The 12,873-nt window shown below is 39.6% G+C and overlaps 1 protein-coding gene across 4 annotated transcripts in view; it reads left to right on the top strand.

Moving 5' to 3' along the window:
* The window catches only part of ENPP2 (ectonucleotide pyrophosphatase/phosphodiesterase 2), a 76,767-nt gene that overhangs the window by 42,077 nt on the left and 21,817 nt on the right, over positions 1 to 12,873 (top strand). For 2 of the 4 annotated variants that reach the window (XM_079796340.1, XM_079796338.1), the window contains exons 13-19: positions 1,348 to 1,473; positions 4,791 to 4,822; positions 5,520 to 5,647; positions 7,804 to 7,891; positions 8,039 to 8,126; positions 9,175 to 9,347; positions 12,712 to 12,763. In XM_079796340.1, the coding sequence (XP_079652466.1) occupies positions 1,348 to 1,473; positions 4,791 to 4,822; positions 5,520 to 5,647; positions 7,804 to 7,891; positions 8,039 to 8,126; positions 9,175 to 9,347; positions 12,712 to 12,763 (687 nt within the window). Of the gene's footprint in view, positions 1 to 1,347; positions 1,474 to 4,790; positions 4,823 to 5,519; positions 5,648 to 7,803; positions 7,892 to 8,038; positions 8,127 to 9,174; positions 9,360 to 12,711; positions 12,764 to 12,873 lie in introns of all 4 variants that reach the window. The other 2 variants (XM_079796339.1, XM_079796337.1) reach the window with 1 other exon arrangement.

The raw sequence follows: 12,873 nt of genomic DNA, 5'->3' as shown, positions 1-12,873 counted from the left end.
AGAAGCACTTTCCTTATGGTTTTCGAGAGTGAGAGAAATGGTTCACTACTAAGGTGGGGTAGGTGACTTCCTAGAAATGTAACAAATGGACGATCCTTCCAATCATCCATTAATATGTTTTTGTAGATTTCCCTTTCCTGGGTTAACACTGTACCAGAACATAGTAGCTGTTTATTGTTTTTATTTTTCTTCTTGTTAAAAAGCAAGATATATAACCCTTGTGCTATATTGGGATAAGTTGTTTTCTTCTCTCTTCATTTCAATTTGTTTATAAAACAGAAAGGTCTGGATCTGGGATCCCAGAAGGTGATAATTTGAATTTTATTAGATCCAGGCCACTTTGGGTTATAATTGTTTACTACAAAAACCTTAGGACATTCTTTATAGAATCACTTATTTCCCCCTCTTAGAGAATATGCACCTAATGGATTGTGCAAAGCCATGTATTAAACTTTCGCAGTTCCATGTCATCTCATACATTCTGAAATGACAATAAAGGTCTCTACCAGCTTCCGTGGTCTATGATTCTAAGACTTGAGTTTGTTTTTATTTATACATTTTAAACATTGATCAAGAAATTATCCTTGTCGGGGCAGGAAACAAATCTTGGGTCTGGAGGGATATTTGTTGGTTAAAAAAATTCCCTACCTAGACCCTTTTGTCTTCTAGTTGCTAATTTCCGTTTGGACTGATTACGTTATGTACCACTTGTTTTCCGTCTTACTTTGCTTTTCAGTGTTATTTTGTTCTTCGGTTTGGTTGGTCATTGGGGCTGACATTTTTCTTTCTCATCTGTTGTTGCCAGTATTGTTTTGTCAGTTACATCCAAGGCCACCAGTGGAGACAGAGTGAGGACTGGTGATTACGTACTCAAGTCAGGAGATATATTAGAGAGATAGAGGGTTGGAAAATGACATTTTGTAAAAGAGACTTGGAACTATATATTCCAGTTATTTACACCACCCCCAGCGGGGGGGAAAGTAAGAATAAGATCCTTTTCATAAGGATTGTGTAGATAGTTTTTGTTTGTTTTTTAAAAGATTGTGGTTACTTCCTTTTCCTTGCTGTTCTTGCTGAATGACATAAGATGATAATTGAGATGATACTTTTTAAACCATCTAGCGCTGCAAGATAATATTAAATCAAAGCCTGATGCAAAAATTATACAAAGAAGCATAAAAAAATGTAAAGTCAATTAAGGAATCTCAAAAGAAGAGATCCTTGCATGTAGCTGTTAAAAACTAATTAAATAGATGCCTGGATGTTATTAAGATGTGGCTGTGTTAAGATTTTAATTTTAAGATTGCCTGAAAATCTTTTTTTTTTTTTTTTTTTCGGTCCCCGTAGGAATGGAAGATGTCACATGTGATAGAACCGAGTTCTTGAGCAATTACCTGACTAATGTGGATGATATTACTTTAGTGCCTGGAACTCTAGGAAGAATTCGACCCAAATTTAGCAATAATGCCAAATGTAAGTTGATCCTTAAAAAACTAAGTTGTTAGAGCGGTAATATTGTAAGGGTTTGTTCTCTGAATACTTGGGTAAAAATCCTGGCTCTGCAAAGATTTAGAATGAATTTAAATGAATAAGTCATTTAAACTCTAAGCCTCAGTTTTGCATCTGAACAATGGGGATGATAATAACAGCTACCACCTGGAGATGTTGTGAAAATGAATCTATGCATATCACTTAGAGTGGTTGCTGGCACAGGGGAGCATTATATAAATATTTGCTCTTGTTTTTATTATGTAGAAATACATTTCATTTGAGGCATGTGTATAACCATAAACTTCTGTTTACAAGAAAGTAACTCTTCAGTAAGAGGTTCAGGCTTGCTCTTGAGCTGGAGTTAGGGGGCCCAACACAAGGTTATGGAGACCCTAAGCATTCCTTCAAGTCCGGTTGTAGAGGAGTCTTTATCTTAATAAAAGTGGTTGACAGAATCCAGGAGGGAAAACTATTACACCCTTGGGAAGTGGCTGCTGCTTTGAAAGATTAGAAATGAACAGGAATAATCTTATCACTTATGTTCTGCACATTCAGGTTCTGAGATACCACCGACAAGAACTTTAACTTATGAACTAAGATGTTTTAGATGCTGCCCACCTAGTTTTTGGGAAGTCCATAGTTTTATTGGAGACATGCTGCATTGTTGTGGGGGAAATACTTTTAGAGTTTTTAGCCTTGGGGATAAGAAACCATTGGCACCAAGAGTAAAGCTTTGGAAAATGAAGTTTTTCTCAAACTGTGTTCTTGAGTCAACACAAATGGGAACTGTTCCAAGGTCAGCTGCAGGCAACGTTGTGAAATCAACAAAACATCAGTGTTTCCACCCTCTCTTTTTAATGTCCTTTCTGCCCTCCACATCCTCCCTTCTCTGCCCACTTGAGATGGGCAGGGCCTCTCCAGAGACAGGATACAAGTCACTAGGGCATCCCTTGAGTTAGTATTTGCCTTGCAGCACTTATGCACAAAAGCTTTTATCTATTTTTGAAAGCTATCTCAGACCTCAGTAAATGTAATGGGGAGGTTGTTATGGGGGGAAGAAACAATAACTACCAAATAATTGTTTTGTGCATGTGATTTCATTTTATGAGAGACATTAGAGTGGTGGTTAAGAGCACAGACAATGGTGACAGGATGTCTGGGCTCAAATCCCTGCTCTGCCACGGGCTCACTGGGACCTTGGGCGGGCTGCTTAAACCCTCTCTGCCTCAGTTTCCTCATCTACAAAATAAGGATTGTTGGGAAGAGTAAATGAAAGATTACATCTCACTTAGATTCGTGTTTAGCATGCAGTCCAACTAAATAAATGTTAGCTATGACGATGATGTCTTGGTGGCATCACTATTTTAGCTAAGTATATGCACCATCTTATTTAATCCTCCCAATGGCCCTGTGTGATAAGTATTATTGTCCCCTTTACAGACAGTAGAAATCAAGGCTCAGAGAGAGGTGAAGAAATGGGCTTAGAGTATGACAGTAAGTGGCAGAGCCAAGATTTAAACCAAGATTCTCTGATTCTTAACCACTGTCCTGTGCTGGGGGCCTCTTCTACTCACACAATGTGAGAACTGCTAGCATGAGAGGACCAACTACTTCGGAAATGATGGATTTGTGTCCCAAATGTGGCCTCGGGCATTTGTTACTTTCCATGCTCTTTGTTTTCTTTCATTATCAAAGAACATGAACTTACTCTGGTCCTGCTGAGGACTGTGGTTCATGAGGCCACAGAGTAAAGAGGTTCAAAGCATGGCTTGCTCAGTCAGTGCTAGGGTCCCAGTATGTAAGCCCCTCCTTCCACCTTCTAAATGCCCATTGGTTTAGTGAGAGTTCTAGCACTTACCTCCTAGAGTTGTCATGAATGATCAGAGAGAAAGTGCCTACAGTCTTACAGACAGAGTGCACATGGTCTGGACACAATTTGGGTTAACCATTATTGCTACCCTCATTACAGTTACACACTGCTTAACAACAGGGATACCTACTCTGAAATCCACTGTTAGGTGGTTTCATCATTATGCAGCCATCATAGACTGCACTTACACAGATCTAGCTTACTACACACCAGGGCTGTATTGCACACCACCATCATATCACCGTCGTATATGCAGTCCATCGTTGACTGAAACATCGTTACACAACATATAACTGTATTTGCTTTCCATGAAAATATGCAAGTAAAATTTAGCCCCATTTAAGTAGAATGGAACCCTACTTTTTAGCTTTGGATTGCATAGCTTTAGAACTATGATTCTGAACATTGTCTTTGATTGTATATGTTTATATCACAAGGCAAGTTTATTTATGCATTTTCCACAAATATGTATTTATATCTATTACTAAACATTTATGGAGTGCCTACTGTGCACAGGCCCTGGGGATACAGCAGGAAAGGACGCGGACATGACCTGTCCCACTGATGCTTATATTCCAGGGAGGGCTGTGTCGTGATAGTTGGTACCTCTTCTGAACTCTGTTTTCCTTTTCTGCTGATTCTATAATAACATACTAAGGCAGATTTTTTGAAAACAAAACAAAGTCCAACCAACCTACAATCTCCTGTTTCTCCCCCCACCCCCCTAAAGGGGGCCTTCAGATAATATAATCCTGTCCACAGTTTATACACAGCCATCATTTACATAGTTTTGCTTTTAGCTAGTTTGGGGTATTGACTAAAATATCCTTTGTTTGCTGGTAGTGAAAATAAAGGAGGTGCATCCGTGTGTGTGTCTGTGGCTGGAAGGGGCCGCTACCTATGTAATTAGACCCATGATATTACCAAGGAAACCAAATCCCCTTTAAAAAACATAACTCAGTGGATTAGACATTCATCTCAAAGTGGATGATAGCTTGTTTCAAAGATCCGCAGATAAATAGGAAGTTACAGGAAAAGTCCCAAATGCCCAGTTTAGTTCCTGATGTTAAATTGCAAATAAACTAAATCTAGGCTCCAGAGGGACCATTTTGGACCATTTGGAGAACCTTAAAGAAGCAATTACTTAGCCTCATCTTGATGCTCTGGAAGGAGCAATTCCCTTGTGGAAGAGGAGACCCATACCCAGCAGGGAAGTTCACTGTATGAATTGTGCCACTTATTTGACTGCTTTTCACTTACTGAAATATTCAGTACCCACACGCAATGTAAATATATTTTAAACAAAACACTAAAGGGACGGCCCTCCTGGAAGTGGGGTAAAAAAGAATGGAGTCCCTTGCTGCAAAAGTGATTTCTCTCATTGATTCTTGTCATCTCTTTTTGACATTTTTCTTCTTTCTTTGAACAGATGACCCTAAAGCCATTATTGCTAACCTCACGGTAAGTACTGCACGTGACCAGACCTCTGCTATTAGAGCAGCCTCCACATGCTCATCTCCTGTGTTCACCTCCCCTGTGGGGTGGGAGGAGTACTTTCCCCATTGCACTGCATCCTGTATATTTGTTCTCCTTCGAGCTTTCAAAACTCCTGGCCTGTGGACAGCTGCAGGCTCCCTAATGGTCTTGGCAATGAGACAAACGGACAGTATTTGATCTTTCCTCATTAGTACTGAACAGTATTCATTCAAGATTAAACAAATCCTTACTTTCTCTGAACCAGATCTGCCCACCACCCGGTTCCATCACTCCCCCATCCAGGATAGAGACCTTAAAAGCACATGAGGATGTAATCACATGGGCTTCAACATGTGTCCACCTCCCCTTCTTTCCACCTCCCACCCTTGATTGAAGCTGCTGGGAAAGGCCTTGGAGCTTGAATTGCTCTTAGTGAGTCAGGAATGTATCTTAAAAATGCCTTACTCCCCTCTGACGATAGCCTTCCATCTCCAAAGTTACCTGATCCTCTTTGAACCTATTTTTTTTTCAGTTTATATTATTTGAAAGGGGGTAACAAATTCCATTTATTCACTAACCTTTTCTTTGGCTTAAAATTTCCTTCAGCTTTCTAGAGAGAGACTATCCACACCTTTTTCTAGAAGACACTCCATCTAAAGTCCAATTTTCATTTACGTTTCAGTGTAAAAAACCAGATCAGCACTTTAAGCCTTACATGAAGCAGCACCTTCCCAAACGTTTGCACTATGCCAACAACAGAAGAATTGAGGACATCCATTTATTGGTGGAGCGCAGATGGCATGTTGCAAGGTAACGTGGGCTTGGCTGGCCCGGTTTCTTATCTGCATAACCAGCTCTTTGGCAACTGGAGTGCCTATAAGGTCCTCAGCCATCCTAAGAGGAAATCTCACCCTTTCCAAAGGGTTTTCTATGCTAAATAAAAAATTCGTGCTGAGATAATAATACATTTCTATTTTCTGGGTCTCAGCATCTCAGTGTCTCTCTCCTTTTCAATTTTTGAATTTACATTCTAGCCTCTATTCTTATTACTTGAGTAAGTCAAAAGTGTGACTGGGGCACTGCTTTGCCACACTGAACAGATTTGGTCTCAGTTGACAAGACTAAGCCCATAGCAATGTTTATAGAGGAGTTCAGAACATGTTGTTAATCTTAAAACCTCTGTTACTGTGGACATGTTTTATTTGGGCTTACAAATTTTCAGTTGTTTATCTTTTTTTGAACTACCAAAGACTCCAATATTGAAGAGTCCATTTCCTGCTCTTGAATCTTTTGTAAAACGTGTCCTGCGGAAGCTCTAACCATTTCCGAAGAGTTAAGCATTTAAAGTTTATCCATTTTCCACCCAAACCTGACAGCAGCCCCTTCCAACTCACTCTTATTCTGACTTTCTCCTTTTAAAAAAGTGCTGAGAATCAATCTGTAGTAATGACTAAACAGCTTCTATATGCACTCTAGCAGAGCTCTTTAATGAGTTTCCAAGGGAGAGAAGATAATGAGAAAATGTTTATTCTCTTGGAACTTACATCAGTATGGAACACATGGAGAGACACATGACATCATAGCCCATTGTTACTGTCAGGGGGGTACATAGAGTTAAATATGTAAGATTATGCAGAGAGATGTATGAAGACGAGAAATTATTGAAATAATTTAGGGCAGGCATGGGGAGTCTTCATGGAAAAGTTACAAAGATATGACCAAATGGCTTGGCTGAGTCTGTCCTCTGCAGGACCATTTATGTATGGGTGGCTTAGAAGAGAGAGCAAATTTGGCACACTTGGTAGATTTATATGAAGTAAATGTGGTTGTTGAGTGGAAGTTGAATGAAAGATGATGACAGTTAAGCAAATTAGCACTAAAGCCAGACATTTTAATTAGCAGCAAATCTTTTAACTCTTGCATTGTTGTGTTATTATATGTTCATATCTTATTAAACCAAGCTGAAAGCATTTTTCTTAAGGGTGGGGATCCAAATGCTTAATTTCTTTATTTTCCCCTAAGCATTTTAGTTCAGTGTGATGTACTTAGCAAATATTTGTATTAATAAACATGAGCCCTGGTCAGTGGGAGTCATCCATGCACTGAGAGGTTGGTTGATGGTTTGATTCCTGGTCAGGGTGAATGTCTGGGTTGCGGGCTCCATCCCAGGTAAGGAGCGTCCAGGAGGCAGCCCATTGATGTTTTGCTCTTACATCGTTGTTTCTCTCTTTCTCCTTCTCCCTTCCTCTCTCTCTAAAAAGTCAATAAAAATGTTTTTTAAAAATGAAAGTTTTTGGAAAAGTGCTACATGACACTTAGGCAAAAGGAGTCTTCTTGTCACAAATAAAGTCAAATGGTTTTGATGTATACAGAGCAATGTTTCCTTTTCTGTTTCTGTATTGAGATAATTATATAGGTGAGGCTGGGCTTTTGTTAGATATGTCACTCAGTTATACTCTTTAGTTGTATTATATCATAGGTAAAGTTGAATGCAAACATTTTTATAGAACACAGATCTTCATTCATTGATTAAACATCACATATTTAAAAGTGCCTACCATGTGTTTGGCATCGAGCCTAGTGACGAGTATAGAGAAGTGAGCTGGAAAACATGGTCCTAGACTGGAGAATCTTATGATCTCTGAGCTGAAGCACATAGGCAGACAGAACATTGCCTGTGGCAGGTGCTTTGCTTCATCCACAATGTATAAAGCACAAGGTACAAAGAGGGCACCGTGACTTCGGTTCAGAGGTACACATTTGTCCTGGACTGATTGTCAAAGCAAAGGCATGTGGGAGAAATGAACAGCATTGCCTTTTTATCACCACAAGGATGATGCAATTAAAATAGAGATAAATATGCTTGGAACATCTCTTCTTAGAGATTCTTTGAGCACTGAACTTGGCTTTTTATCAGAGTGATTTCTTGTGAAATCCTGATTGATTGTGCAATTATTTCGATGTAGGAAACCTTTGGATGTTTATAAGAAACCATCAGGAAAATGTGTTTTCCAGGGAGACCATGGCTTTGATAACAAGGTCAACAGCATGCAGGTATGAGCAAAGAACCGGTATTGGTGATTTTCAGGAGGGATGGGGAATGGAGGTGTGAGTGAAGGTACACGGTATTCATAAGTAAGGGAAGGGTTACTACTAGATACTAGCAATGTCTAATTGTTCTTCTTTTCTTATCATTGGAAGACTGTTTTTGTAGGTTATGGTCCAACATTTAAGTACAAGACCAAGGTGCCTCCATTTGAAAACATTGAACTTTACAATGTTATGTGTGGTAAGTCACTTATTATTAATCAAAACCAATGAAGCAATCTTGAGTTAACATATGAACTTCCTCAAAGTCAGAGAAAGAAATGAGGTGACTTCTTTTTGGGACCACCTCATCCCCCTGCAAAAATAATACTGCCCATTGGTTTGAAGGACAGAATACCATTCCCTACTATGGCTTCTTTGTCTTCCTCCACCAGTTGACTAATGAGGGGTTTTCATCATGTTGCTGTTGGCAGCCTTTGGCTGATCCAACATAGCATTACAGTTTGACACCACCGGTCAGAGACCTAGTGAAGCAAGAATTCTGCACAGAGCTTTCTCCCACCTCCATCTATCGTATTGCAGTTCAGTTAAAATTTTGCCAGCTTGCATCCTGGCCAGCTATTTATGTACTCCTAATTATTTTTCTTCCTTGAACTTCTAGTTGCTGAATGAGGACAACTTTTCCTATTTAGTAAGGGAGTGCCAGTCTGGTGGTTAAAGGGGGAGTCTGAAAGTCGGGTCTCCTGGGTTCTTTTCCCAACTTGGCTGCTAGCTCTCCCCTCTCTGTCTCTCAGCTTAGGCAAGTCACTGTGTGCCTGCTTGGCACCCATTCACTTGCAATGAAGTCAGTCTGTTCATTTCACAGTGGCACTTCAAGGCCTAGGGCCAAAGCCTCCTCTTGTCCCTGTACTTCTGTGGAGTGCATTACAGGTCAGGCCAGAGGTTATTGATTATAAGACTCATTTCAACATTTGGGATACAAAGTTTCATAGAGATGCAGAACAGCATGACACAGATAGTCTTTGGGTTCCTTCACTTTTTCTTTTTGGGAATGTCTGTCTATGACCACGCAGTGAACATGCTGTTTCAGAAAGCTGTGGCAAGACATGCCAGGCTAGAATGATTCAGGGAGTAAGAACGGAGTGTCTACTATCTAAATTTAGTCTTATCCCATTTTGATTTGTGTTCAGAGTTTTCAGACTCTTGGAAGGTGAATGGTTTTGGCTTCCGCCATATTTCATCCAAAAATATTTACAAAGCCCCTGGCTTCTTTTCTTTCTTCTCATCAGATCTTCTGGGATTGAGGCCAGCTCCTAACAATGGGACCCATGGAAGTTTGAATCATCTCCTGCGTACCAATACCTTCAGACCAACTATTCCAGAGGAAGTCACCAGGCCCAGCTATCCAGGGATTATGTATCTTCAGTCTGATTTTGACCTGGGCTGCACCTGTGATGATAAGGTAGAGCCAAAGGTAGAAATAATAGTTTATCGTGGAGGAGGTTGTTGGGTATAGAGCAGTGTTGTTCACTAGAACTTTCTGTAATATGTAAATGGTCTATATCTGTGCTGTCCATAATGGTAGCCACTGGCCAGATGTGGCTTTTGAGCACTTGGAATGTAATTTTTTAATTTTGCTTAATTTAATTATTTATGTTGAAAGAGCCATATGTAACTTATGGCTATCATATTGGACCACATATCTATACCACTATAGGTATAGAAAGTGAAGGGCAAAAAGTAGAATTTATTAAGCTATTTTGTGGGTTCAGAATTCCCAGTGAATGACTTTTTCTTTTTTTCAACCTGGGTCATTGTCTATTAGTCATGTCCCAATAGGAAATAGATGGCCCATGCCAAAGAGGTTTTTAAGAGAGTTTAAAGGGGCTGTTTCCATCATGTTTAATGAGAGGACTATTAATAAAGGCTGAGCAGTATAGAGGGATGTCATTAAGGGATAGTGAAGAACCCTGGTGCCAACAGGGGACCAGTCCTAGGCCTGAACAGTTAGAGGCAGAGCATTTACGAAAACATGGAAAGAGAGCTATATGTAGGAAGAAACTATGGAATTTGGTAGATAGGTGCAGCCTACTATAACCCTGTAGGGAGTAATGTTGGGGAATACATACCCCCTGTTGTCTTTCCTTTAATCCCCTGCTTGTGCCTCCTATTGGTAAAGCCCAACAAGATGCCAGAGAGCAAGCTTGCTCTTCTGATCTATTCTGAGAGGTCAGTTTCTCAAGGCACAAGGAAGAGAAGGGAAAGGTACAACCTGGATGGTGATGGTGGTGGTGGGGGGTGCAAATAGAGACTACCCAGCACATCGTGTTTGGACAGTTTTGAATACCAAACTACCAGTGTTAAGCAATAATTTGTTGAGTTTTGTATTGATCAAAGACCTTTATATTGGCCAATCAGTGCTTCTGACAGTAAGAAACTATGGTGTTGCCACACTGAGTTGATGTGATTCCAACACAAAGCAAAGAAATGGGTTATTTTTGCATGTGTGATTTTATTATGGGTAAATCTGTGATCTATTATACCTCGAAGAAATGTAAACTAGTTCTAGTGCCCCATCCCATCTCCTACCATTTGTTACCTCCCAAAATTCCTACAGGCTTAGGAGCCACAGTTTGGGATCTCACCACTGGAGGAATTCAATTTGTCCTTTATTCCCCACCTCCCTTTTTGTTGTCCTTAATTTTTGCTCCTGACAAGAACCAATGAGGGTAATTACTCTCAGACCTCAGCTGGAGAAGTTGCATTGCCAAAGTCAACAGGAAGTGGTTTTGAAAGTGGAATCCAAATATAACCTTAGAGGAATCTATTAGTTGAATCTTGTTTTCCAAATTAACTTTCTTGTAGAGAACAATAAATATTTTGGTTATGTTATCTTAAGCCATATTAGAGGAATAATGAATTGTCTTTATTTTGTCTATGGGTTTCCCCAAAAGACCTCCTTTTCTTAAAATACAACAACAGCCCAAGTTGGTTTGGTTCAGTGCATAGAACATTGGCCTGTGGACTGGAGGGTCCTGGGTTCAATTCTGGTCAAGGGCACATGCCCAGGTTGCGGGCTTGATCCCCAGTAGAGGGCATGCAGGAGGCAAATGATCAATGATCATCTTTCATCATTGATGTTTCTATCTCTCTTTCCCTTTCTCTTCCTCTCTGAAATCAAAAAAATATATTTAAAAAACAACAACACAACAGACATATTGAAAAGGTACAGAGATTAATAAAATGACTACCTCAATACATACATCATGAGGAAGAAAACATTACAGGTTCAGTGGAAGCTTCTTGTGTACCTGCCCTCCCCTAATCCCACTTTCTTCCTATTCCAAAGGTAACTAGTGTCCTGAATATAGTGTATAATTGTCATGCAGGTCTCTATACTTTTACTTTATACACATGCATCTCTTAATTGATATATTAATTAATCTTCAGCATAGTTTCCTAAAATAACCTATAGTAAAGTTTTGCATATTATAATTTTTATATAAGTGCTGTTAAACTATGTGTTCTGAAATTTGTTCATTATCATGTTTTTTGAGATTTATACATGTTAATACATAAAGTTTTAGCTAATTCAGTTTTACTTTTATTTATTTATAGAGGCCCGGTGCACAGATTCATGCACTGGTAGGGTCCCTCAGCCTGGCCTGTGCCCTCTCACAATCCGGGACCCTCAGGGGGCGTCGGACTGCCAGTTTCGGCCCAATCCCTGCAGGCCAGGCCGAGGGACCCCGCCGGTGCACGAATACGTGCTCTGGGCCTTTAGTATGCATATAAGATCTCTGGTTAATCTCTTCCCACCCTCCCCCCTTCCCTCTGAAATTTATCAGTCTGTTCCATGTTTCCATGTCTGTGCATTGAGCGTCTGCCCCCTGGTGGTCAGTGAATGTCATAGCTAACGGTCAAACAGTTGCTTAGGCTTTTATATATATAAATTATTTTTAAAATATTTTTATTGATTTTTAAAGAGAAAAGGGAGAGGGACAGAGAGAGAGAGAGAGAGAAACATTGATGTGAGAGTGAAACATCAATTGGCTGCCTCCTGCAGGCTTCCCACTGGGGATTGAGCCCACAACCCGGGTATGTGACCTAACTGGAAATAAACTGGCAACCTTTCCGTGCATGGGACAATGCCCAACCAACTGAGCCACACCAGCCAGGGCTCACTTCTACTTTTAATAGTTAATATTTAATTGGAAAAATATGTCATAGTGATTTTATTCATTTTTCTATTTGAGAACATTTGGTAATCTCCAATTGTTAGCTCCTCCAATAATGCTACAATAGACATTATTGCAAATGTCCTCTTGTACACATATGTTAGATATGTCTCTCAGATATATAGTGAAGGAGAGAGTTGCTGAGCCATTTCTTTTCAGAATTGCTGAGGCATTATCTTTTCAGCTTTGAAAAAAGCAATTCCATAAATTAGTTGAGGAATCACTTTAATGTACCTAGGGATTAATATGAAATATTGAGCCACTATTTGAATTAATTTATCTACCTGGGCCCAAATAATCATCATTACCAGCATGGAAGGTTGGTACCATGATTATTCATTTTAAGAAAAGGAAAAACAACATCATGGAGAGATTACAGAAGATGCCCATGACCATAGAACTTCCAGGAAGTGGATGTCAATTTGAGATAAAATTGTAATTCCTCTACAGAGTTTATCATATTGATAGCATTTAGGATCTTGATTTGAATTTAGCAAGCTACTAAGTAGAGACAAAGGTGCAGAAAAGAAGGAATATTTCTGATTTGCTTTCTTTTCTCTTTCCTTTTTCTGGATTTCACACATGAAGAACAAATTGGATGAGCTCAACAAACGCCTTCATATAAAAGGGTCCACAGAAGGTAAGGGGTTGATGGAAAAAGCAATCAGATACGTTTTGTTTTCTAGTTTTCAAAAATTTAAGAGACTTCTTTACTTCATAGTGTAAGCACAATATTTTTTAAATTCAAAT

Source organism: Cnephaeus nilssonii (genome assembly GCF_951640355.1).
Source record: "Cnephaeus nilssonii genome assembly, chromosome: 18".
NCBI classification, from domain to species: Eukaryota; Metazoa; Chordata; class Mammalia; order Chiroptera; family Vespertilionidae; genus Cnephaeus; species Cnephaeus nilssonii.
The sequence above is the reverse complement of the archived record's forward strand: the minus strand, read 5'-3'. Positions and strand labels throughout refer to the sequence as shown.